Source organism: Larimichthys crocea, chromosome III, assembly GCF_000972845.2.
Source record: "Larimichthys crocea isolate SSNF chromosome III, L_crocea_2.0, whole genome shotgun sequence".
NCBI lineage: Eukaryota > Metazoa > Chordata > Actinopteri > Sciaenidae > Larimichthys > Larimichthys crocea.
In genome coordinates this window covers 41,999,972-42,027,886 of record NC_040013.1, presented here as the reverse complement: position 1 = coordinate 42,027,886, position 27,915 = coordinate 41,999,972, and the positions used below count along the sequence as shown (strand labels likewise).

General features: G+C 39.2%; 1 protein-coding gene across 1 annotated transcript in view; it reads right to left on the bottom strand.

Annotated features, from left to right (window-relative positions):
* The window catches only part of fras1 (Fraser extracellular matrix complex subunit 1), a 198,245-nt gene that overhangs the window by 84,085 nt on the left and 86,245 nt on the right, over positions 1–27,915 (bottom strand). Inside the window, exons 13-18 of the mRNA XM_019272470.2 lie at positions 24,414–24,560; positions 12,053–12,196; positions 10,170–10,310; positions 9,804–9,944; positions 9,524–9,691; positions 1,498–1,638 (exon numbers count right to left, since the gene is read on the bottom strand). Of these exons, the coding sequence (XP_019128015.2) occupies positions 1,498–1,638; positions 9,524–9,691; positions 9,804–9,944; positions 10,170–10,310; positions 12,053–12,196; positions 24,414–24,560 (882 nt within the window). The remainder of the gene's footprint in view (positions 1–1,497; positions 1,639–9,523; positions 9,692–9,803; positions 9,945–10,169; positions 10,311–12,052; positions 12,197–24,413; positions 24,561–27,915) is intronic.

Sequence of the window (27,915 nt, the reverse complement as noted above, 5' to 3'; positions counted from 1 at the left end):
TGTGTGTTATTGCCAAGCATAAAAAGTCACCAGCACCAAAACTTTGCAGTGAAAGTTTACCCTCTTTAAGACAGAAATACAATACTTCTTTGGGGTATACGGGTAGCTTCTAATGAGCCAATCAACACAAGGCCAAGTAAGCAAACAGACTCCATTTATTTTGGTATCCCAGGGGGAAGTGTAAGCTGAGCCCATCATTCTTCCCAAAACGTCTATGTACCTTCTACGTCTTGTCATTTCAATTAGTCAGCTAAAGTTTGGAGGAATTATCAGATTCAGTGATGTTTACCACAGGTTTTTGTTTTTTCTCAGGATGAACAATAAAATTTGGTATGCTTAAAAAGACCTGAAGACAATGCTGGTAAATAGACGGAGTCGCCATGCTTTAAATGAGGAAAGACATGGTAAACAGAGTCGATGTAGAGCAAATGGATTTTCATTTAAGAGGGGGGTAATAGAAAGGGGGTGGGGGTGGGTAGACAGGCCCAACAGCACTGCTAAGCTCTTTTCAGTGGTTAACATGCCGTAGTACATGTACCACAAGTTTACACTTTGGTGCCAATCTGATCTTGAAGTAATAAAATTGGTATAACCTGAAACCTGAAAATACATCATATAACATAGTGAAGAAAACCTGCCTCTGTGACTGGCCAAATAAATGTGTAACAGCGATGCTTTTCATTGCACTGACTAAACTGAAAGAACTTTCTTAATTCTCAAACAGTTTCTAAAAAAAAAAATGCTTATATCTCTCCTCTGATTGCAATTTGGCTCATTTACAGTCTCCCTAATTCTAAATGTGATGTACATTACAGGAAAATGTGGGATTTGTTATGTTTTGAGTAATATGCACAAGCGAATTCTTAACTGTGCTGCTTCCAGGAAAATTGTCTTAACTAAATGTGCATCTGTGAGAGAGGGAAGAACATTTTGGATGTATTTTCTTACCTCAAGTGTTGGTGTGGGTTAAAGTGAGGTGAACCAATAATTGCAGTGTTTTACAACCTCTGCTGTTAATTTCTGATTAAGGCAGAACAAGTCGCCACGAGCTACAGGCGCACAACAACACAAGTCCACAACAACAGTGGTTTTAATTCAAGAGACATCAGCGCAAATTGTCCTGCTCATTGTTTTATTGGTTTAGAGGCACTGCTAAAGACAATGACAAAGATGATTGTGTACCTAATATAACGTTTAATAAAGAAAGTACTGCTTACATAACTAAACTATAAAACAGGTTATTACAGGTACAAGGTTTGCTAAAAAGAGAGGAAGGGTGTCTGCTCCTGTACTACCTTTGTGGGGACGAACTTCTGACCTTGAGAATGAGGACATCTTTGAAAAGTGAGGACATTTGGTCCAGTCCTTACTTCCTCAAAGAGCTTTACGGCAGTTTTGGTTTTGGGGTTAAGGTTGTTAGTTGGGGAAAAGGGAATGCATATTATAAATGTGTGTGTGTGTGTGTGTGTGTGTGTGTGTGTGTGTGTGTGCTCTCACCTTGACAATGGCTGTCCTGGTTGAAGAAAACTTGCAGGCAGCTGGGGGTGCAGTGGCCCTCATGCAGGCTGGATGGGGAGGGACAGGATGTACAGTTGTCTGCAGATGGTCCAGTACAGAGCCAGCAGGACTGATGACACTCTAAAAGGACCCAAAGAACAGTTTTCATTTTCACCACAGAAAAACATACAAAGCTTTGGCCCAAAACAGAGGATGTTCCTTAGCTGTCCCCGTTCGCTGCTTTCCTGCTGCCACAATAAAAATACAAAAAATATGAGTGAACTAATCCTTTCTTACTCAAATTTAGCTGCATCTGTGCAGTTTTATTTATTACTAATTTGGCCCTACTGTAGCAGCAATGCAGCATTAATGCATCAAAACTGAATGAAGGATGACTGCTCTTATTATACACCTATAAATAGCTGCTATGAATTGCTGCCAATTTTTGCCACTATTTTTGTGTATCTTGTTCCTTCTCTATTGGCATTTTTGGAATCTGAGTCCCACAAGGTTTTAGTCAGCTCTGCCAGTTAGAAGTAATGTAACACTCGGATGAGGCCAGCAGCCAGCTTCACCAATCAGAAGTTACGCATTAACACCTGAGTCAGTGCCAGCTCGAAGAGCCTGATCCAAAAGGGCCAAAAGCCAGAAAAGACTACTGAAATATGCTCTACTGCTCAGTTTTGGTTGTTTGGTTTAAAAAAGGACATTTTAGGACAGATAGGGTATTTAAGTTATAGATTTAGAAGTTGGAGGTGGAGGGTTAAAGCTAGAGCTGGTAACTTGGCTCCAAGTGGCAGCAAGGATTAACTGCTTGAAACTTTACAACTCAGAAATTGTGTAATGTGTCATCAGGAAAGTAAATAGATCACACTCCTGTTTAGCAACTCAGTAAGTCTATGATGCATTAAAGCAAGAAAAAAAATGCATCTGTGAACCATAATTCAAGGGGCTGTACATAAGGTACAGAAATGCAAAATTGCATGAATGAATTGATTTAATAATAGAATCCAAATTATATTGAAAAGTATTAGAAAAGGGACAAGGACAGTTTGAGCACAGTTATGATGTAGTATTTTTCTTCTACAGAAAAAGAAAACAATCTAAAATAAATGTGGATGGAGGTTGAAGGAGAGCTAGCTCCATGATTCATAAGAGTTATTATTTCGCTGTTTTTGGTTTTGGATTTTTTTGGAGTGTTCTTACATTGTACAAAAAAAATATATTAGGACTAAAGATAAAGTTTTCAGTAAAGTATTCAATTTTAAACTATCAGCTGCGTTATATGTAACCGGTATTAGATTTATCTTTATGTGTGAGGCGCCACTGGCGAAACCTTCCTGCTTGTTCTGGCGTGCTTGCTTGTTCTTTTTTTTTTTTTCTGGGTTATTTACCCTTCTCCTACATGCCCCCACACCCTTCACTCCACACCACTGTTGCCCTCAAACAGGTCTTTTGTGCAGTCTTTGATGTCTGCTTTGGCAGCGTGAAGACAAATAGCTGAGCAGCGCTATCAACTCTGGCAGCTGAGCCAAGCCATGAACCGACCGGCTGCTGCTGATGGTGGTGGGAAAGACAAAAGGCCTGTCACCAACTGGCCAGAAGCATTAAGTGTGTGTGTGTGCGTGTATGTGTGCATTGTCTGGCTTTTTTAGTATATACTACATGCACTGAAGTATGTGTGTCTTTATAATTACTCCTCTCTGGATTCTTTTAGAGGCCTGTCAGCTGAATCCAGGTCTTGTGTACACTTTGCATGACAGCCACTGGCAGGAGCAGACGGCTGCTCTACCTGAGCCAACATTGCAGCGTGTGCGTGTGTGTGTGTGTGTGTGTGTGTCTCACCCTACAAAAACATTTACCCTCAGTGTCAGAACGAGGACCTTTAAAAGTCACAGCAGTGTCAGTCTGATGCCCCATCATCGCCCACCTTCTCTCTGTAGTCTATTCATAATCCCCTGCTTCTCTGTCAAATATGCAACATAATTGGTTAGGTGAGATAAGAAAATGCTATAACTATGTGTTAAATGCTAAAACTATGTTTCTGTAATTGAGTTTACCACCCACTGACATGTCTGTTGATCCTCGAACACATCACCAGCAAAGACTCATCTTGGTCACATCGGTGTGACATGAACACACAATCAGTCCAAACAAACCTTCATGTCAACAGTCACAAAACAAACACAGACCCAGAAGCATATTGAATAGGTTTTTGTGTCACACTTATTTCATTAATGAGAGGAGAGAATAAGAACGATAGGCGGCCTCTCCTTTTTTATTGCTGCTTGGATATCTCATTTGTTGCGAGATGGAAAGCGCATATTGATTCTGGTAATAGCCAAATTCACGTGTGCAGGCATTCTCATCACACATTATCTGATGCACATGCTCAGAGAATCTGATTCATTACTTTGTTTTGTGCTGATAGGATCATAATTTCAGGTGGATGCAGTCGATGAGGTTGTGATTTAGTTTGGGGGTGTGAGTGCTCCTTGATGCCTTCCACAAATGATCCTCCTGGTACAGTGCAAGGCTGATCATTACATTAGTGCAGCAGAGAGTTCTGCCTGCTACCCAGCAGAAACACAAGTGGAGGGTTATATCTCATTCTTCTGAAGTGCCTAACATATCATTCACATTGATTCTGCAGTGTTATGGTACACTAGAAGTTTGACATCTATAGAGATAATTTTGAGTAAATGGCATTTCAAGAACTGCTCTGCTCTATGCTGTACCAAAGAAGCTGTCTCAAGCCCTGGGGTACCCATCCCCAATACCTGTGCTAGGAAATCCGTCAAAAGGAGATGGCAGTTAGGTACAGTGTTCTCCTTAGAGGGGAACCACGATATTATAATTGGCTTTTAAGGCCTGTAGTTGGGTCATCAAACCAAACTGGTCTCAGGATCAGGGGCCAGAAAACTGATATTCACAGAGGCCAAATATGATTCAGATTCAGAAGGGTTGGGGAGGACTTCACACCTAAAAAGCCAGGCAACACAGGAGCTCGAGTTCAGAGCAGATTTAGGGATTGTACTCCATGTTCATTTTCAACACTGTGATGCTGTGTCCAGCATGATACAATAAAACAAGTGAGGACATTTTTATCAGAATCTGTTGTAATGGAGCAAGAGCTACACGTACAGTATGAGGCCTCAATAAAACATTTTTAAAAAAAAGCTGAATTCTGAAAATAGGCCCCACAAATGAGTTGGACAGTGGATTTAATAACTTCATGACTACTCTAACTTTCTACAGATTTCAGCTCATTCAATTTCAAAACACACTCAGACTCTTGGCCCACATTTCTCACTAAACATATCTCATAACTTCAGTCCAATCCTATAACACAGTGCAAGTGTAAAACAACTGCATGGTATATCACCATGTGCCACAACATTTGGTCACCTCCATGATTTGCATTCTCAATATTAATGTATAACTTGCAGTTATATTATGAAAAGTAATCCAACATAATTCAGGTGTGTGTTAACCCTTCCCGTATGTAACAGCGTGCTGCAGCTCGACCCGTCTATCTGGCGGCATTAAACCTCCTACACACCAACTATCTCTGTCTGCACAGGAGGAGTGCTGATTGGAAAGAAGAGGGATTTACAGCCTGGAATTTGCTTTCAGTCATCCGATAGCTCGTCAGCTCAGACCCACTCAATGCGTACATGACTGTGTGTGTGTGAGTCTGGGAGCTTCATCTTCATGTTTATATGCTGTCCTCCTCCGTTTAAGGACAGTAGCTGCTGAGGAGGTCTGATTATCTGTCAAAGCAACACACTCACATACTCACAGAAAAACACATTTGTACAATAGCCTCCATTGTTGCCAGTCGTACACCTGAATCCACTGACACTTCACCGAGGGAAACCTTTGTTAGAGGCAGAGTGGAACAACTGCTTTACATATTACCGTGAATAGAGCTTTAATGACACGTCATTTATCGCATTGATCCTCAGCTCACTGCGCTGAGCCTAATTTAGGAAGCTCAGAGTGAAAGGAAACGAGATAACTGGCACTGAGTCAGACAATAGCTGATGTATAATGTAACTCTATGCTGAGACAAGCATTTCAAATCCAATTTTCTGTATAACAAACAGAAGAGTGAGCAGGAAAAATTAGAAATCCGATATTTAATTTTTAGACGCTGCTCAGACATAATTCATGTCACATTGCTAAAAAGTAGTTCAATGCATCTTTAGACTTTTATTGACCAGTTCCCCTCCATTTTTAGTCATACCTGACTTTGAAGTCATGCCAGAGAGAGAGAGAGAGAGAGAGAGAGAGAGAGAGAGAGAGAGAGATGTGGACCATATCATGACATTTGTAGCCTCCCACCAAAATGTTATCTTTGGAAACAAATGTTTCACAATGCAACTGGAAAATGTTTTCTAAACCTTAGATGTAAAGTTAAAATGCATATCAAAGTTTGAACATTTCCACAAAACCTGAGTGAAACATTTTTTTTATAACTGTTAGAAAACCTAGTTCAAAACTCATTTTGCTGTTCAGACCATTCCTCAGGACTGTGGTGGTGCAGCAGGTCCCATTTTGATTGACAGGAGCAGCAAAAAATATTTTAGCCACCTAAAAAGTTAATAGTAAGGATTGAGGATGAGTTAACATGGCAATTAATCTAATTCAGTAAACTTGAATTCATAAGTTATATGGTTGTATTTTTCTGTAGTCAAGTCAATTTCAACAGGCCTGCTCTAATAAAAAGGACAGCTACATGTGGACCGAGTAGGTACTCCAAGTTCCCTGACATCACTGTGGGCTGATATGGTCTCACTGTCAGAGGCCTCAAAGCAGGTGATCATGTTTGGGTGCACAAGAAATAGAGGGCCCAATACCGAGAGATGGTAAAGCAGTGTAAAATGGATGAATGAATAGTAAGCCGTAGAGGTGGGATGTAGAAGCTTTGCTCTGCAGTTCATCTATCACCATCAGGACCAAATTGGAGGAGTGATTTGTGGGGTAGTACTTCTTGCTGTCATGAATATTTGCTTTGTAAAACTTCCAACAAACAAATTTTTATTTAATACCTTAAACCCACTCTAGACCCTGCACTAGCCCCATGTGATCACATAGATAAATGGGCCTTAGGAGACACTCTGATCCAACTAGTACTCATCGATTTGTAATTGTCTCTTCCAAGATGATTAAGGGAATCCAATACTGCTAACGGCTATTCAATTCAAGTAAAGTAAGCAAAAAATTCCCTGGTGTTTGGCCTGCTCTCAACTTAAAAGTAAACTGTTGAGAGGAGGTAAATTATGCTACATCCTAAATGGCTTTAGGATCAAGTAGAGGATGTCTTGACTTCAATCCTGGTTTCTGAATGATTGTTTGTTTTGTTTTGAGACCAATTTTTTGTACTTTTATGTAAAAGAAAATAACACTACACATTATAGAGACAATGACTATCCCAGCATGGCTCTCTGACATGTCAATCACCATTATTAATGCGTGTGCATTATTATTTCTTTGCACAAGCATGCTGCATGCTTATTGGATCTTTGGCATTGATGAGCTTTACTCTTTAGGTATCAAAATGTGGTACTGAATACCAATGCATTTTACAATACTTGTTAGTATATCAAGCAATTCAGTCTGTTATAACAGTATTTAAGTTTGGTAACCAGCCTTTGACTCAAGATTCCTAAAATTAAAGTAATGAGTCCCTATTGCAGGGATACAATTGCTTACTGCTCATGAGAATGAAAAATTTTACCTTCTGTACTCATTCATTTATACCCATTATTTAAAGATAAAAAGCATGATAACTATTTGGGTCTAAAATAATCACTTAGTGACTCTTAAAGAGGTTGCAAACTTTAATTTAAGTGGCTGCCAGCGAACAAGCAAGAGGGCTTTCAGTCTTGGTGACATTCACTCAAGTTCCTCACATAGTAAACGACACAGGAGTTGGAGAAAAGTATTAACAACAGAAGTAAATAATTACAATGTTTCCGAGCTTTAGGAATCCAGAAATCATCAGCTAACAGGAAACTATAAAGACATTCCTCAGGGCACCCTGTAATTGACATGATCACTAAACTGTAATCGGATCTTGAGACACAGCTGTTGAATGACTATAAACAGAGAGTAAGGACTTATCTGCAACACTGTGGGAAAACCCAACAAACCTACCCAGAATGCAACCTGCCATGTCTTCAAACTCTTCATAGTTTCTATGTCACTCTTTTTCTACACAATTTCCACTGGCAGCTCATGAGCTAACCATTAGCACAAGGTTTACCTGACCTTTGCCGAGACATTTTGTGAGTCGGTCACATGACTCGAACTTAAGTCAGACTTAAATCACAAATCTTTACAAAATCAAGATAGACTTGTGACTTGATATTACTAGCAATTACTTGTGACTTCACTTGGGATTTATACTTTTGGATTTTTTTCTCAAAGCAAAAAAAAAGTTCACCAAGCAACAACTAATATCATTTAAATCAGTCAATCAGGAGGCAACCATGTTGTGCAAGAAGTTAAAGTGGTGTGAAAATCAAACTAGTAATTATTCAATACACGATACAGTACAAAAAAAATGATACCATAACTGAAAACACAAGAACCAAGAAAAAGGGGTTAGAAATAAGCAACATCCTTCTTCTCTGAGTTAAGCATTGCCTCAGTGTTCTGCATCTCATGATTTCTGATACACTCAATCAGAGTCTCTTCCAGTCAAATAAGTACCTATAATTCAACCATAATGTAACCAGCAGCTTTAAAACTGCTGTTTGGCAATGTGTGCTTCATCTCGTTTCAGAAGCTGAGAGGAAAGTAGAGCTGAATGAAATGCCAGTGTTGGCAAATTACTTGGCTGTGCTTTAGGAAGAGACAGCAGATTGAACAAATACCTTTCTCCCTGCCAAATTCTGAATGCAGTATGGTCAGCGGGCACAAAGATTAAACAGGGACATAAGATGATAGCAAAGCAGTGATTGTGGTAAATGGATAGAATTTGACAGCATACACTTGGTGCGAAGTAAAAAAAAACTGATTACAGTTTTTCATCTTCCTTTTCCCCTTTGTTGTTGACCTCGTTCATTTGCTTTTTGCAAAGGAGGTGTTTGTTGTAGTGGGGTGTGTGTTTGTGCGTGTGTGTGTGTTCGTAGGTAGGTGATAATTATTCTTACTTGACAGACTATACCCTCAAACCTAAAACACACCTTAGGCATTAGCCCATTACACGCACAATTTCACACTCACAAACAGCCTATCAGGTGTCTCCACACACACACTTCTCCAAACAGAATTACATCCACAAAGTCTCCACACACACCCATCCATCCACCCACACACACACACATAACCTTCCAAGCACTGAAGTCCAAACCTCTGTCCAAGCTTGTAAGCATTGTGCAACAATTACCAAGAGGACGGTTTCTGACAAACTTAATACTTATACTTAGTTGTTGTACTGTACATGTAGCCTATGTTTGGCATTGACTTTGTAAGTAACCATATCTCTACAGTAGACAGTACCACACATTAAAGCAATAAAGGATACGTTGGCTTTGTAAAGTGCCTCCTAACAACCTTCTGACTTTAAAAAACTAATAGAAAAAAAGTGGCAATCTACACACGGAAGAGGCTGAATGCAACAAATATTTAACAATTTTATTGATTAAATAATTAACTAATAAAATTGATTTCCAGGAATTTTCTGTCTATTATTTTAGCACTAGCTTTTGTGCAAATAAACGCATCATTTGCATTTTAATTAGGTGTTTGCTTAAAACAACAAGATTGTCTCTGCTTTCTCATGGGTTTTCCTTTGTGCTCTGATTGAATTTTCCTGCTTTCACTAGGCCTGAACAAATTACATTATCGGATCTGTTTTGACACCCAAAGTGACTTATGATTGACTTGCTAATTGGCTTGGTAACTAGACGACAGCCGTGACCAAGAACAGCAGAGACACACTAGCTCACCCTAGCAGGCACTGATCCGCACCGATAAAGCAAGATAATTATCCGTAAAAACCTTACATACTCACCTCGGCATGTTTTTGTGTGATCCAGGAAGCTGTGTGCAGGACATCCAGCCGTACAGACGCCATGCTGGAGGTGACTAAACTGCGGCAGAAGGGCCTCCTCCGGTTTGAGACAGCGGAGGCAGTCTGAGGCCAAGGGTCCCACACAAGACCGACAGGAGGGATGACAGTCTGAAAGCAAGGTCAAAAGGTCATACTGACGGTGTAAAATTATAAAGCACTTTTTACAGGCATACTGTATATAATTTATATGTATGAGCTTACAACTTATATAAGCTCTTACTGTGGCAGGTGTTGTCCTGGGAGTAAAGTCCTTCCCCACATGACTCCACACATTGACCTTGGTGGAGAAGGAGCCCAGTTGGACACAAGGTACACTGGGATACAGAAGGACCCCAACAGGAAGCGCAGGAGCTGTGGCAGGCTGAGGGGATAAAGAAAAGGGGAGAAGTGAACCAGAACTGTTTGTTTAAAGATGGTTCATTTTACTTGAAGAGAACTATAATGTTTGTAGATGGTAATAAACATTTAATGTGTTACTTTGATTTGGGTTTTGTTTGGTTACTTTCTTGTGGAAAAATGTGGAAACGTTTTGCCAATACCAAATTAAAACTTTGTGTGTTATGTCGACACTGAAGTTTTAGCTTACCTCTACATCTGCTGTGGGTGTCCAGGTAATGCTGAAGTGGGCACTGGGAAATACATTTCCCATGATGCAAGGCAGTCCCTGGCACACAGCTCATGCACTTGGGGTTGTCAGGGAAACAGGAGGCACAGGACGAATCACAGGCTGTGAACCGCAGCATGTAAAAGTTAATGGCTTCTAGTCAGAATGATAAAATGTGCTCAATATGAACATCAATGAATTAATTTCAAGAAAGAGCGTTTCAGAGCGGTGTCTGTGAGATGCATTGCATTTCACCACCATCGAAAGTTAGTCCAACTTTTTGTTTCAGTTTTGTTGTTGTTGTAATTTTATTTTAAAGACCAATGAAAAGTTGACAAAATGATAACAGAAGTCTGTAAAAGTCTAACAAAAAGTAGACTTTAGCTGAATCCCCAATGTAGGGTGTATTTGTGTGTGTATAGCGTTTCACATTGACATAACACTTTGACAGGCACACATGCTCAAACAGATCTTTCACTCCACCTAAACAGAGGCTAAAATCAGTAAAAGGAAGCCCTGAGGAGGAAAATCGAGAAGTTAAAAACCCTTCAGCTCTCTCCAGATGTTGACATTTTAAACCAGATCTCCTCGCACAAACTGGCAGGTTCTAATGGATTTAACCTTTTTCCATAAAGTTCCCCAGGTTTTGACATTTTATAAAAGGGTTCTTCTTGTTGAGAGCTTTAACTCTTCCATATGAGCTGGAGGAAAGAGAGCCCCCCTTTCAATCCCTGCAGGTGGCTTTAACCAGAGAAAGAGCTTAGCTATGTGTTGCTTTCACCATCGTCCTGAGGGAGGCCTACTCCTGCTCCTCTTCCTCTTACCTCTCAAAAATAGAAATCATTTATATTCATAGAGAATCTCTTTATTCAAACAGCTTCTGAATCCTCATTAGTGCAAGAGAGAATTGCTAATTATTCTATTTTTTTAATTGTTTGTCTGCTAACTCTGGCTACTGCTGACTTATCATTTTGGCACCAAATAAAGTTGATGCTGGCAAGAAGCCCCACAGTGATCCGAAAAAACAAGCCCAAACAAACCTTCACCACCTTTTCACCGCTAACAATACACCTCTTATTGTCTCAGCAGGTGTTTTCTGTTTACCATATACTCCATCTGCACTTTCTGTGACACCTAATTTGTCTGTTTAAGTTTTAACTTTCAGTCCTCATGAGACAAAGCTGCACAGCAAAATATTTCAGATGGATAACTGCAGTTTTATAAGCTGCTTTATATATATATATATATATATATATATAGTGTAATATTATATGTATATTTTCGACATTTCATATAAAGCCTGTTGTTTGGCTCTACTTCCAGTCATATTAAAAGATTTTCAGAAAAAAAGCAGCCCTTTAATCTTCTGCAATTTGAAGATTCTCAGATTAACAAAACAACAAAAAAAAAGATTAAAAAAGACTTATAAGACAAATAACATTTAACAACCATACATGGTAGAAGTCTATAATGGAAGAATTCAAGAGTCCAATTACTGCACCCACAGCAGCAGAAAATAGACGAGAATGCAACACAGAAACCCTACAGGTTTTGTTTTCTATGCCGCTGAATATAATATGTTCATGTCAATTGTGTAAACAGAAAAGTACTATCTAAAATAGATAGGCTGAACAAAAGAGTAAAAAAAGTAAAGTAAAACAATATTTATCCTTAAACTAAGGTTGTTGTTTTTTTTTTTTATTAATTAATCTTAGATTGGTTTAAGGATGAGCTCCAGTTATGGAGTCAGTGTCTTCATTAAGGGAATAGTAGAAGTACTCCTTGTATTCTCGTAAACTCCTTATATCAGAAAGGAAAAGTTCTACATCTACATTTTTTTACAGTCATTTTTGTGTAAACTTTACCATAGCAGACGCCTTCTTGGCTGAAGAAACCAGTACCACAGTCAGGAACACATTCCCCGTCTTTGAGCAAGGCAGCTGGGTCTGAACATGACACACACTCCTGCTGGCTCGGCCCACGGCACTCTGAGCACGACTTATGACAACCTGGGGAAAAGAATAGAAACATTTACTCTATTGTCAGTGTAAAGTTGTCAATAACCACCCCAGTATGCATGTCTTAGCACCCTTACTATATGCATTACATTACACTTTATATTACAGACAACTCTTCAGAAAGATTGCCAATGTGTTTAGGATCTTTTGGACATTCTGTTCTCTGCATACATAACGTGCAACTTGGTTGTAAAATAAGCTTTTCGAATCATCTCACAACTCCATTACGACACAACACTGATGCAGATTTGACAACAAAATGATGCATCGTTGTCACTGTGATGGATTACCTAAATCAGCACAGTTTAAGCCAAGAAAGTTAAAGTAAATAAATTCTTCAAAAAATAAAAGGTCCATTTGGAGAAAAAAAAAGTGGAGTTAAGCACAGCTTTTTAGGTTATAAAAGAACAGTAACAATAAAAGAGATTATAAGGATTGTATAACAAGTACAAAACTACTGGATTCTGTAGAGCTTGTATGTGTGTGGTCTCCATTGCTGCCATTGCTGGTGGCATTTTATGAGCTCTGATAAAAGCAGAACTAACAACTCTGACAACAGTGCAGTGTGAACAGGAGGCTGGATGGAGGTAAGCTATGTGGGAAGCGTGTGTAAAAATTTAACAGTCTTCCCGCGTGAGTGTGTTTTTATATGTTGTGCGTGTAGGTATGTGTGTGAGAGAGACAAAGAGAGGCCAAACCAGGAACGAAGACACACACACGTGCACGCACACAGTCTCACAAGTAAATTAATCTTGTTTTGTTTTTGATGAAATGTGGGTGATGCCTATGTGTATTTCTGCGTATTTGTGTCTCCATACAGCTGCACACTCATCTATCTGTGTGTGTGAACAAAATAGAAGCTCCAAAAACCTATTTCAACACCAACTGGTATGATTACACATGATTTCCCAGCGGCCCACAGCCTGAAGCCGGATGCCACAGTGCTACAAAAGACATACACACACAAAAAAAAGACAAAAACAAACTTTAAGGGAAACACAGGAGTGCTGTGAAAGCTCTGGCTCTGATACACGTTGGCACTGACAAGACTGTTCACTTCACAACTTACACCAGATTTCTGAAGGACATTCACAAGCCGGTGCTGTTTTGTTCCAAAGATTTATGTTTGCATTAAGTCAGCTTTTTAGACACACTAAAATTGGCAATGGATTGCCTTCAGAAAGAGTACATGTTCCTTTTTTGTCTTCCTTTCTTACAGAACAATGCAATGCTGTAGCTGTAGATTTTAAACCCTTTGTTTTGAGGGTTATAACCGGAAAGACCAATTGTACAAACCCCTCCCATCACGGTTCAGATAGAAGCAATTAACTGACTTATAGGAATCCCAATCGTGGGAATCCTATTAGGAATCCTATTTGCAAATAGATTTTAACTTGAGCTGTAACCATAACTGAGGTAGAGACTTTAAGCTTTTTTTTTCTGAGATCTAAATCCATGTCTTGAGGCTCCCTCGTGGAAATACTGTCAAATTTCACATCCCTTTATGTATGAATTCTTAGAGGAACCTGCTGTGTAATGCTGATATGTAATGGTTGTGGATCAAAAGGATTTCTTGTAACCCTCTTACCTTTTTAGTACACTTTAAAACTGCAACCCCCCCTAAAAAAGATGTCTGTCTTGAAGCATAACATTTTTGTGAGCAGTATATTGTATTTGCTTTAATTTCTGATGCTTGTCCTCCACACAATTGTGCAGCTTAGTTTCAGACATGAAGTGGTTTCATCCATGAGATCTTGAGAAAACTCAAGGCAGCCCTTTGATGGGTTTGCATACGGCACCTCTGGCTACTTTTTGTCTTTAGTACCCAAACAAATTCTGCAAAACTTAGAATTGAAAGATAACAACCTTTTCTGAGCAATCTTTGTGCTTGAATTTCACAAGACCTGAGTGAGCTTGAGGGTTTTTCTTTTTTTTTTTTTTTTCAAAACTCTGTCTCAAGAAGGTTATCTCCTAAAGGCTCATGAAACCTTCAGTTGAGTTTGGCTGTACTGAAATATGATTATAAATAAAACTGCCTATTCCTCAAGACCAATACAATGTAACATTATCAAGCAGAACACCCCAACGCATTGTGTAAGTGTTGAAGTTGTAAGGAGTTGAAAGTTGGACTGAGATATAGAGGTGTAGGTAGAGCAAATGAGGTCAAAGATTAGAAAGTGAGAAGATAGAGACAAAATAGTGATTGTCAGGGGTAGAAGAGGTAGAAGAAGCGAGCAAAACACATCAATGTGAGTATTCATCCAGGGAGAGTATAATTAATGTAATCAGTGCCATTTTTAGAAATGCTGATGAAAATCTCACTCAATTAATGGGAGATGCCAGACGTTAACCAAATATATTACCGCAAAAGTTGTTAGAAAAGCAGCGTGAGATAAATCTACAGATCCCTCCTGCTTCCCCGATACAGATTTTCCTCAGGTAACATTTTCTCACCCTCTTTGCATAAATGTCATATCATATTGAAAACACGTTACCTACCAAGATCACAACTTGATTTTTCTCTATAACCAAACACACACACAACACATTCCTCTCACTACTACAAATACTTTCAACAGGATTGTGTAATTTCACACATTCAATATGTTTTATTTTCGTTGTTATTTAGTTATTTATATTCTTCTACGTGCTGAGCTTTGGGGTACCTCACCTGACTCTCAGTCAATAAGAAGGACAAGTATTCAGTTCTGTTTGTATTTTAACTTAACTAACCTTGCAAGGCAGCTTGGACTTGTAAGATCATGAAATCATGTGAAAATTGTGTCCAGCCCATAGTTCGGCGTCCTACGAGAAACTACTTGCAGCTAGAACATGAGCTATGGGCTTTGTTTAATGCTAGATGTGTGTCAACAGTGTCAGCTGTTAAAAGGATGAGCACGGAAGTTGCTAGCGTCAGCTTCTAGATGCCCTTTTCCAAACAGTTTCCAACAATGACTTCCTAAATGGTTCAGTGTAACAAACCATCTCGTGCAGTCAGGGTATAGTTTAGCAGGATTTCAAGACAGGTGTGCCAAAGATGAGCTGGTTAATGTTTTGGTGTGGATAACAAATGAATGCCATGTGACCTTTTATAAAGATCGAGATGGCTGATCACATGCAGCAAAGAGCCACAGATTGCTCTTACCCAGGCTTGCATTAAGAATTATCAGATGAGTGAGGGCACTATATAAAGGTCATTTTTGAGTAATTCCTTTCACAGATTTTCAATTATCCAACTACTTTCTTCTTGTCTATCGAGTTCAATTCAATCTTCACCAAATCTGGGTGAACATGTTTGAAAGTGACCAAATGAGTGGCCTATTAGAGAAGACTGAAGATTGTTCCAAACCTTAAGTGTGCGAATGTACCAAACTTAGGTGATCCATAGTCTAATTTATAGGTGCGTCTAACTCCCTCACAAGACTAATGGTTATGTGTTTAGTGTTATGCATGTAATTTACAAATTTAGTATTATGGCACACAACAAAGCAGTTCATTTCCCAAGTGACTTGTTTCCACATATCATTTTCAAATCAAGGTAGCTCGTTATATAAGTTATATCATGTTGAATGGGGAAGTCATTTACTGCCGCCTGTTTACATATATAGTCACTTGATGCACACTTATTGCAAACTTTATAATGCCATCCTAGCGCCTCCCTCCTGCAATTCAAGACTCAGACGTCTCCCTACAGTGCAACCTGGAGAAATTGAGAAAGCTTTAACTTCTTGCTAGTACCCTCTGACGTGCAGGAGCAACAACCCAGAGACAATCCTTGTTATGATTCCCCCAGGAAACAGAGAGGATTCACAGATCCTCCAAACATCATAATCAGCTATACTGCAGATTACAAATTAAAATCCAGTTATGGGTTAAAAATATGTAAGCACTTTTTTTAAAAATCTTATTTTAAGAAAAATAACTAATTTAAAGAATTGTGTAGACTGGGGAGAGATATGCTCTCTTACCCTCTTAGTGAGAGAGTTTAATTTGAGTTTTCTTTATCTCATGCACACAGATTGTGCTTCTTTTCTCCTCTATTTTCTTGTGCAAATGCAGTATGTTTACAGTCACCATCTCCATCTACTCCTCCCCACTTCTATCCCTGCTATGCATCCAACTTCAGAAAATATATGTAAAAGCCTGAAGACTAAAAGTCTGTATGAAAAAATGGGGATTTATATAAAAAAAATGCACTGTAACTCCAAGTGTGTTGACTTTGAATATGGTGTATAGTGCACACCTGATACAGTCGATACAGTATTATTCATTATTGTCTGTTTTGTTACGTTATTTAGCATGAGTGGAAAATAAAATTCAGCTCTCCCCATAGAATCAGCACTTTTCACACTGTACTTTCAAACGAATCAGAGTGTGAGTCTTTTCTATCAGCTTGGTAATCACTGACACTACGTGATTTAAAGGACCTCACTGGTTGTTTGTTTGGCACAATAACTACAAATCATGTGCACTTTATATTATTATATTATTTAAGTATACTAACACTTTTTGGGATCTTCCAAACAGCCATTGCTTTCAGCTAATGTAAGCGCGACATGAAAATCAACCTGAAGAGACTTGGAAATGGTTTTTTTTAGATTTTTTATTTATTGCACTAAATATTGATTTCTTTATTTATGGTCGCAGTCAGCATGTGAGTTGTAAAAATGTTTTTTCCGTCTTGGAACAAGACTCCTCAATCTCCGGTGGGAAGCAGATGAAAACCTGAGCTGTGACACTGAAGACACTCTGAAAATAATTATGAATCTATCTTTAGCATTTAAGATGGAGTAGTTGAGCAACTGCTTAACTTAGAAATGTCTGTATATCCCTAAAGTACTCCACTACAAGTTTTCAGAAAAGCCCTGCAACTTTATGCAAGGCGAGAAAGATTTAACATGGACAAAATTAAAGGCCAGGACAGCAAATGTTCCCTGTGACTGATGACCTCACTCAGGCAGGTTTCAAGTCTCTGCAAATTCATTTTCATATTGCGCTGACATGCATGCAAACTACCTCCTGTCTGGAAGGTAAGAAGTCAATCTAACATTTGATATTACGCTCTGAAATATGGGTTGCAGTAAAGTATACATGAATTGTAGTTGGAAGGCTTAAGCAAGCAAAACCATAACTGAGTTAGTTAACTGCAACAGAATAAAATGACAAACTCTACCAAGAGCACAGACATACCAATCTTACTGTCTTGAGTTCCGTGTGAAAAGGGTTAAAGTTAAAAGTGAAATGTGGAACCTAAACTTAAATGTGACTGGTAGATTGACAGGTGAAATAGTTACTTGGCCCACTCAATTTTTATGCTTCTCAGCCCTACCCATTTCCTTGCCATCATATCCCTGTCTATCTGCTGTCTCTTTTCTGAAGTTTTGCACCTCTCTCTCGCTTTCTCTCTCGCCATGGTGCTCTCTCTTCTCTGTCCCAGGCTTTTCTTGTCTCAGCCCTCTGGCCTCTCTCGGGTTTCACACTGGATTTCTTGTCATCTCTCTTTCTCTCTGTGTGAGTGCCTCTGTTTCTCTGTTGCAAGCCTATTTTTTTTATCTGTTCATACACATGTTCATTTTTAATGTATCTCGTTCTAGCTGTTCACTCCTCCTTCTCAGTGTGCTGAACATCAAGAGAGCCTCCGAGATACCGTCTGTCACAAATGAGTTGACCAGAGATGTATAGTAACGAAGTGGAACTACTTAAGTACTGTACTTAAGTACTAAAATGCAGTATCTGTACTTTTTTGGAGTATTATTTTTTTCCCCAACTTCTACTTTTACTGCACTACATATTTTTGATGAATTTAATACTTTTACTCCGATACATTTTTCATGTGCTGAATCGTTACTCGTTACTACTGTAGCGTCCAGCCAGACGCGTGATGAATGACGAGGCGTTAATCAACAAACCTGCATTTATTGCTGAACGGTTTGGTTACAGGACTCGGTGACTGTCGGCCGTAACCACGCCAAAAAACCAACAGAACAGTCCCCGTCTCACACATCAACCTCGCTCGTGCGCCACACGTCATACACCTGACACCCAGGTGCGCTCTCTCTCATTAATAAATATTTGAAATAATATAAACAACAGTACTTGTACTTGTACTTTTACTTTCAGTACTTGAGTAGCAATTTTTTACATACTTCTACTTGCAATACTTAAGTACAAAACATTTTGAATACTTTTGTACTTTCACTTAAGTATGGTGTTTAACGAACACTTCAACTTCTACTCTACTTCTAGCACTTGTACTTCTACTCCACTCCTTTACTCCAGTACTTTATACATCTCTGGAGTTGACATGTTGTCCTGCAGAAAAATGCTAAATACAATGTCAGTAAAATGACAGATTACAGTGGATTATTTTAATTTATGATTAATAAATTCCTCATTGAACTGCTGCACCTGTGAATCACTCATCCCTGCAGAGGAACCAGAGAGACAAAACATGCATCTACAAGCGTTTAGCACAAGATGGGACTACATTTATATGATTAGGTCACTTGATACACACACATACAGTACACACACACTTCCCTTCAAAAAATGGTTATGGCCAACAAGGGGATTACACATCATTTACCTTGCCCCTTGCAGAAAAGCAATTTATTTTTGTGTGCAGCCCGAAGCGCAAAGTTATCAGCAAATGTAATCCTAGCAGGCCAGTTGCCAAAAACCCTCCTCTAAAACCAGGGGAGTTTGAGATGAATGCAGAGTCACATGGTGAAGTGGATAATCTTTGCTCTCTGTCCTCCTGGGACGGGTGGGGGCACACGATTACTGAGCCACCACAGTTCACGGACCTCCACACCTCGAGTAATAAAATGAGACGGGATGAGAGATTCAGCAATTAAACTAAGCACGGAAAAGGCAGCATTGTGAAGAGGAAAAAAAAAATTTAGCTTTTTCTAAAAATCCCCATTATTGGAATGGAATTGGAATTCGTACTGAGAGCAATATGCCTATATCTTTATCTTTTATTTTGAGAAGCCATAACCACAAAATCAGTAAAAAAAAACAACTACAACCATAGCATGGCTAATACTGCCACAAACTAGTTTGCACACTGTACCTTTGAACATTTAGACAACATGAAGATTAAACAGCATTCATTTCTCCAAACATTTCTCCTCTGAACTGGAGAATTACCTCAGAAAGCAAAAAGAAAGAATATCTGGTCTCTAACAATGGCTCTTTGAGCAGCTGCATACTGAGGCACTGTCAGTAGTTTCTTTGGAGAACAGGGCCAGGTAGCAAATTGTGCTTGCATCATGGTTGTCCATACCCCATGCCCCTCACCCATCATATTGACAAGGAAACTGACATGCATAATTCAGATAATAGAGAAATAGAAAACATTGATCGATTTCTCCTGGTTTTCTTAAGATATCACAAAACAAAGTGAAGTTGAGTCATTTCTGGAAGGATGTATTAGACGCCCTGAGAAAAGCGTTCTATCGAGATATCCCCAAAGACCCAAAGGTGGTCCTCTTTGGTTCAATTCCTGAAAGCTTTAAGGGGAGAGCCAAAATCTGTATTTGTCTCATAATAAGACGGTCAAAACCTGACACACCGACATAAACATCTGGCTTAATGCTATGCAAACTGTATGAGATGGCGCAAATCACACGTGACAAGGCTGCCAAATTTATAAACAGGTGAAGTCCTGCATTGAGTCTATTAATGCAGTAAGGCAACTCTCAAACTCAAACTCTCATGGTCAGGGTTTTGATGCGTAGGAATGAGGATCTGTTAATTGCACAGGATAATGTTTAATATGTGTACCTGTGAAGGTATTTCCTTCATTTCTATCCTCCAATGGACTTGTAACAGTTATCTGCTACCTTTAAAGTGCTTCTTGGTTTTGTTTTACCTGATGAAGAGCCAATTTGACAAAAAAAATATGTAATAAAAAAGGTTTTTATGGAGAGCAGATAACTGTTATAAGTCCTTTGGGAGTCAGAAATCACAGTAACTGTTTTTTTTTTTTTTTGGTGGGGGGGCTCAGCACCTGAATAGTGTAGTAGTATGGTAGTAGTAGAATGTGTAGTATAGACGTTTTTCACACAGCCTATTATTTTTAAATCAATGAGCAATAACTGGTTTGAGAATGTGTTAGAGCAGTAACAATGTGACATACTTGACAATACATATTCTGCACAGAAAACGGGACCTAGTTTCTTTTCCTTTACATTCTTTTCTCTATCCCTTCCTGAGTAGAGCTGCACAATTTAAGCAACAAGTCAGCTGTGTCTAACTCTCAGAGCCATTAGAGACAAGAGGAAACACAGAGGAAGGAAAAAAGAGAGCAGGAAAAAAAGAAAGGGGGAAGGATGAGAGAATAATATCTCGACCCACCAAAATTATTAACAAGCTGACTTTCAATGCATGCACAAGCAGAGGTAATAAAGCCTTTAGTACTGAGCCAGAGGCATTAACAAAAAACTCCATGGAGGCCTGTGGAGACGCTCTAGGCTCTGGGTGGTCCTGGTCCTCTGCCAAGAAATGCTACAATCCAGTGTTAATGGCTCCAGCACCTTCCAAACACCCCACACACTCATTACTGCTGTCAACTGCTCTCATCTCCTCTACCTCTCTTCTATCTCTTCCCTCATTCCTTCATTCTGTTTTCCCCATAAGCAAATGTTGGAATAGGAGTTCACTCAGGCTAAATCCACCCTAATAGCTTTGACCTAAGCACCTAGTGATTTACAGTCACTGTCTGTGAGTCCCACTTTCCACTCCTGCTCTTTCTCTGTCCCTGGGAGAAACTGTTCGGGAAAAACCAAGGGGTTTTGGTCTCATTAAAACCAGTTGGAGGTTAAAAGAAATGGACTGCAGACCAGTTAGCTGAGACACACAAGGGGTTTGTGTTGTGAATCCGGCTCAGCAGAAGAAAGTGTTTCCTGCAGTATTAAAACTGAATAGATGCAGCATGAATGCACGGCAGGAGACTCAGTGGCTGCAATTGTATTAATTTGCTTTTACTGTGCAACTTTGAGAAAGAGATACCTGCAGTATTAATGCAGGGTAGATGTTGTATTAATGCATGAGTAGGGAATTCTACAGTGGATGCTGCCGGTGTATATAGCTCCAAAGTGGGATAGATGAAGAAAAAATGTATCAAGTGGGATTCATACTGAAACTGTATACAGTACATACAGCTGAATGGATGGAGGCAGAATAAAACAAAGATTGCTTTTTACAATGGCTTCTGCTGTATATGTTATGTATATGTATATTTATATCCTATTTAAGGCTGTCCATGGAGCTTGAGCATTGGGAGGTCTTGGATTCCAATCCTCCTGACAATATTCATTAATGTGTGAAATTGAGCTGCAGAACTGGACTGCAATCACATTGTGGCTACTCTCTGCTCTCTCTCACCCAACCCTTTCGCTGTCTTTCAGTTTCTAGCCTTTATCCCCAGGAGTCACAGCAGGTCTCCCCCACTTGATGGAAGCCCTTAGATGGACTAGAATATATTAGCAAGCCCGCAGGGCTTTAGCTCACTGGGCCATGGTTTTATTTATTGGTCCACCTTTGAGGTTGATTGGTGGAGGGACAGTGAAGATGGCCCTTGCTGTGCATCTATCAGGATAGTTGCACAGCAAGTGTACAGTGGGAACTAGCATCCTTTCTTACTTTTATTCACCGGTAAGACTACAGAGACTCTTGGTAGGTTATAAAACAAGAATGCACAGGTCTTTAAGATCTGTAGCTGTGGTCTTAATTTAAAATTATTTAAATCTAAAGTAAGTTTAAGTAAAATAGAAAGTACTTCCATGCTGGTAATCACTCACTAAAATCACATCTACGTCACAGTTACATTTTGGGACCAGAGATGACAATATCAGCCACGATAAAGGCCCAACCAGTCACACAAGGCTTCAGGAACAAACATTAGCATTTTTCAACTGATATATAACAATTCTTTGTAATATATCAGTGGAATAATCTTACCAAGTTTGACAACGCTATGATTTATTTCATGATGTTGACAGAGAGCATTATTCTCCAGACAAACATGGCAAAGCAAAAGGAACTATGTTATTCAAGCTGTCAGGTGGAACAGTGAAGCTGCTTTGTTGAAAAGGAGAAAAATGGTATAGATCCAGACATGAGCTATTATTTTTTCGTCTCTGTGTTAACTTACATACTACATGCAACAAGTGAACCTCAAATAAATCTATTACTCTCTGGCCTCTATAATGTGGTGTGAGGATTGGAAAAAACATAAAGTAAATATTTATAACTGCAAATGTGCTGCTGGACTGGATGAAGTAAAAAACAGCCAATATGTATTGGCTGTTTTGACACTGGAAGCCAAATGTTGATGCAATGCTTTAAATTCTGTCTGTGACTAGTTTATTTTTGTACCAGTCATTTCAACATATATTTTTTTCCCACACAGCCAACAAATACAGCCAATTGTTTTCTTTAACAGATGTACTAATACTGAGAATGGAACCCAGTTCACTCACCCAGATGTCACCTGTGCACCCACTGATTTCTCACTTTTTCTCCTTTACACTACAGATCTTCTATCAGTCTGTAGTAGCTGGCACTCTGTTCTTAACTTTGGTGTGCTGAGGTGGTGGGATGAAGGCTTGGAGGTCAGCAGTTTCAACAAGCTGTTAAGGAAGACCAGCTAGGTAATCAGGTTTGAACTGAACAGTGTGGAGGCAGTGGCAGAGAGGACGGCAAGGCACAAAATCAAAGCCATCTCAGATAACCTCTCTTATCCTGTCTACAACAAGCTATGGCAGATTGGCAGTTTGTTGCAGATAGAAGTATGAGAGCCAAGATCACAGCTGTCCTAGATAACCCCAAAAACAGGGTTCTTCAGGCACTCATTTGTGCCCCCTTCCATCAGACTGTACAATAGTTCATGTGTTCTGTCATATTGGTCTATTCTGTACATGTGACATCTGCTCTGGGAAAGGGAGTATTGCTCTTTCTTCTTTCTTCCATTTTGCCCATTAATGGGAGTTGTTCCTCCTCCGAGTCAAGGGTCTAAGGATAGAGGATGTCATTTACTGTACAGCTTGTGACGCCTCTTGAGTCTTGTGATATAAGCATGTACAAAGAAATGCATTTGACTTTACTTTGTAATGGTTCGCTGTTCTTGTTCTGCAGTATGTCTAGGCCATGAAAGAAGACGACGCTACAGATTCTAAAACCTTGATGCTTTACTCACACATCTTCAACCCAGCAGCACAGAACATTTACACAATCACCACAGTTTCAAGGTCGGCACTGAAGATTAGTGTCACTGAGTTAGTATCTGACCAAATGTGATAGCAATCTCCCCTTCTGTTCCTGAGTTATGGCGTTAAAGAATGGTTTTCACATTGATTTTGACCAACAAAATCTAAGCAGTTCTTTTTTGAGTCAAATTGAACATTTATGTCATTTGAAAAATCCCTAAAAGCATTCCTGAAGATATTGCGTTCACGGAAATGGAACAGACAGACAGACAATATGATAGTCCAAAAACATAATGCCTCCTGGCCATGGCTGTTGCTGACGCAGAGGAATAAAAAGCTAAATTAAAACTCAAGTCAATTTAATTTTTAATTTCAAATTAGTTTTCAAGTGCTAATTGTTTTTCATAATGTTCTTTTGGAAGACTTTGTGGGCAGATATCAGAAGGGGCAACAGAAAGAAGAGGGACAAATACTCTGTATCCATTTTAAAAGCAGGCAAAATTTGACTAACTTTTCATAATAATACTGCGGTGACAGTTTAGCAAGCACGCAACAAAAATCAAGACTTCTACAATCTGTGTAATATGTGAGCACATTTGGTTGCTGCTGTGCCTCCAATCCTGATTTTCTATGGCTTTTTCTTTGTCAGCAAAGCCACAATACTGAAGCAATAATACTTGGACCCCAGAAAGAGCCCACAATACTGAAGCAATAATACTTGGACCCCAGAAAGAGCTCTCTCCTTCGTCACTTTGTAAAATATTCAGTTGAAATATATACTCAAAGTTATGCTGAACCAATCCACTGGAAGGAAGTCACACAGAGTTTATCACAGCCACTCAACACACCGTGGAGTCATCTGAATCAACCTAATCTAACACGTCTTAACTGAAGCGTTCAAAACTTTGCTAGACTTATTAGACAAAACACCACTTTCACCTCCAAAATGGCTTCCACATCTCACATTAGTTCACATGACAACCTGTAATACTCACGGCGACAGTGTGTGTGGTCGTGCTGGAAGGAACCAGGAGGACAGGAAGCCAAGCACTGGCCACTATCAGCGCTCAGCAGGGGAAGCTGGGAGCCACAGGACAGACAGTCCAACTTGCTGGAACAGGTGGCACAGGATGACTGGCAGGCTGTGGGGGAGAGGGTAAAAAAGTCTGACAGTCAGCTACTTCAAATATTAATTTTCCCTTCCTATCTGAGCTTTCTTCATGGTTACAGGGCTGCCTATCATAGCTTAGCTGATTTGTAGAGGAAGGCAAAGAAACCATAAACCTAAAAGTGCAGTTCATCAAAGGCTGATTTTTTAAGTCTCTAGTTGCACTTCCTGGGATGTTCTTAGACTATGAAACACAACTGGAGGTTCAAAGTAAAACTGAGGTATATTACAACCCAAATGTTGCAGACATTTTAAGCAAATATGGGAAGGGGGTCAATGTGAATCAAGCCTTGTTCAGACTGTTAGTCCAAATTCAGTTTTTGGCATATCCAGACTGATTTTGATATTTAAGTCTGGACAGCAAGAAAACCACAAGAAATGTCAAGTCATGGAGGTAATTTGAAATTTTTCACAGATGCATCTTAGACCAGACAGTGGCAGAAAGTCTTTTGAGACACTCAAACTGCAATTAACAATGACGACATCAGTACCATAGAGACAGTAGTGCATCAGAGTGGCTGAGCAGAATCATTCTGCTACTACAGTAGCAGAGCAGAATGGAGAACAACAGAGAAGTCCATCACCGGTGTACATAGTTACTGGAACCTACGTCATTACCACAGCAACCTATTCAGGTAGGTTGGTGATGTCTGAACACACAAGCCCGATTTGATCAGTTGCAAATAACAGTGTGGGCAAGAAACAAATGTGATTTGCCTGCAGTATGAACGAAGTCTAATTGCTATTCAAATATTATCAAGAGAGAATCACAAGATTGGGACTAAAGTAGCAGCAAATTTCCCTCCTGGGACAAGAAAGATTTAATTATTGTACTTCTCTGTTGCTGTGGTACATCATGGCAGGTTAATGCTGCTTCCAATGTAAGATGGCACTAATTTGATTGAATGAAATTGTCTTTATTGTCCATCTCTCTGTCCGGGATCTCTGCCCTTTACATGAGTAAATTTTAGACTCATGATGTGACAACTTTTTAGGCTTGCAGGTGGAGTGGAAGCAGGTGATGGGTGACAGGAAAACAGAAATGCTGCATCTTCACTGCTGTAAACAGTTTTGCCCATTAAAATGTTTTGCTATTTAATTTATATCTAGTTTGTCTGCACCTACGTATGTGCCCCAAGGTGCTGTTAGCAACAAAACACAAGAATAGATCGAGTTTTTTTAATTTAATCATTTACTACCCACAAGTTACAGAGTAATCTGAAACCTGTGCTAATGTGGCTAAAAACAGAGCAACAAAGAAAGTTTTGCAGATTTAATTTTGTTTAGTCTGTTTAAAAACAGTAATGTATCCATTGTGATGAAATATATTACACAAAGAAATAAAGAATGTTGTCTCATCCAAATATTCTGATTAAACACGCCTTCATTCAAGACCTTTCACTTTGGCAGCTAAGGTTTCTGTTTGCTGCAATGTAATGTACTTACATATCTCCATAAACACAATAATGAAACCAGAGAATATAGAACAGGAGAGAAAATGCAGTAAGGAGACTTCAGATGCTCTTTAATGAGTAAATCCCCTTAAAACCTCCCAGCCACACCCACTCAGAGAGAGAGATAGCAGAAGGAAAGAGGGAGAGAGGAGAGGAAGTGGAGATATGAAGATAAAGGAAATAAAGATCAGGATTGTGATCAAGATAGAGATGATGACGATGGTGAGAGGAAAAATAACAGATTAGAAGAAAAGATTGGCAGATCGACAGGCCCCCAGCGAAAGGAGAAAAAGATGTCAAGTAAGATGAAAAGACGTCTGAGGGAAAAAGGAGGAGATGGAAGAGATGATCTCAACGATGTGAGTTCAGGCTGGCAGCTTTATTTTTAGTCACTGACATGCACTTAGCAGTAAAAATGTAGAAATGTAGAATGTCCATGTACAGTACATCATTCACTGCACATTATTGCACACTTACTGTAACAATTAACCTCATGTAGGTTAAAAACTTAGAAGTCAGTTTTGATTGTTCCTTTGCAAAACACAATTTGCTGCAAAGCCTCAAAATAAAACAAAATCTACTTATCTAAGTATTCTCAGGTTTATCAGCCATTTGGTGTGGAAATTGTTAGCCAAATTAAATCAGTTTTATAATATTATTTATATATTTAAGGTGTTTTTTAATATATTATTCATATCTGTCATTGTTTTTATTTAACTTGGACTAACTAGAGCTATTAGTTCACTGTCCTGAGCCCACCTCTGTTGTTGATCTTTTACTATTATCCTAATATTTAACCTAATTTACATTGGGAAAATATGTAATTTTTAGTGTATCTTGACCAGAAAACCCTGTTGAAAGATATCTTTAATCACAATGAGGCACTTTCCTGGTTGAATAAAGCTATTATAACATTGGCCACTATACACAGACCACACATTCAGGGTCTAAGCACCAGTCTTTATATTTTTGAAAGTTCAAGTGTGGAAATGCCGTTAAAGATTCACCCATTAGCATTAGCAGCTAGGCTTCAAAGTTAATACCTTTATCTACGCCTGATAGCTTTACGGCATTGGGGCGTTTGGTGTTTACAGTCATGAATAGCTGTGGGCAGTAAATGTCTACCTCTCCAGGGGAACGGGTCAATGGGATGGTAAGAATTCAATGCAGTAAAATGCTAAGAAGATTACGGCTGTCTCGGGTCAACGACCAGTCAAGGTGGCGTGGTTGGTTTCGAGTCGGGCAAACGTGACTGGGAACAGGCATAAACACGCACACACAAAAAAGGATGAGGAGAAAAACATACACATGAACTCAATACGAATACATGCACACACACACACACACTTTTGCACAGGCAATGAACCCAGATGGAGACACTGTTGGAGTATTAAATTTTAACGTATGCTTGCTGTGGTGCTGCTGCACTTTGACTTTTCCATATATTATAGTGTGAAGCCAAAGGTTTGATCTGTTTTCAGCAGCTGATGCATAAAGGTTAGTTTAAATTTTGTCCTTCTTTATCATGTTCTATAAATAATAATTTTCTGCAGGGATAGCTTAAATTCAGAACATGGTTTATATTCCATAAAAATGCAAACTTTACTTTCTTTACTGTCATTGGAGTGCAAGGTAAAGGTCTGCTAAATATAATATTTAGGTGAGAGACACTACATTTCCCATTCCTATTCCCCAAGAGCCAATAGTAATAGCAGGACACTGAACTGTGCTGATGTTACTTCTGGCTTCTGTATATTCTCAACATAAATAAACTAGAAAGAGTTTACGTTGCACTCATCCAGCAGCATGTGAATTGACTGTGTGTTCTGAGTTCTAAGAAGAACATGTGCGAATCATCCCAAGACTTGCAGCTTC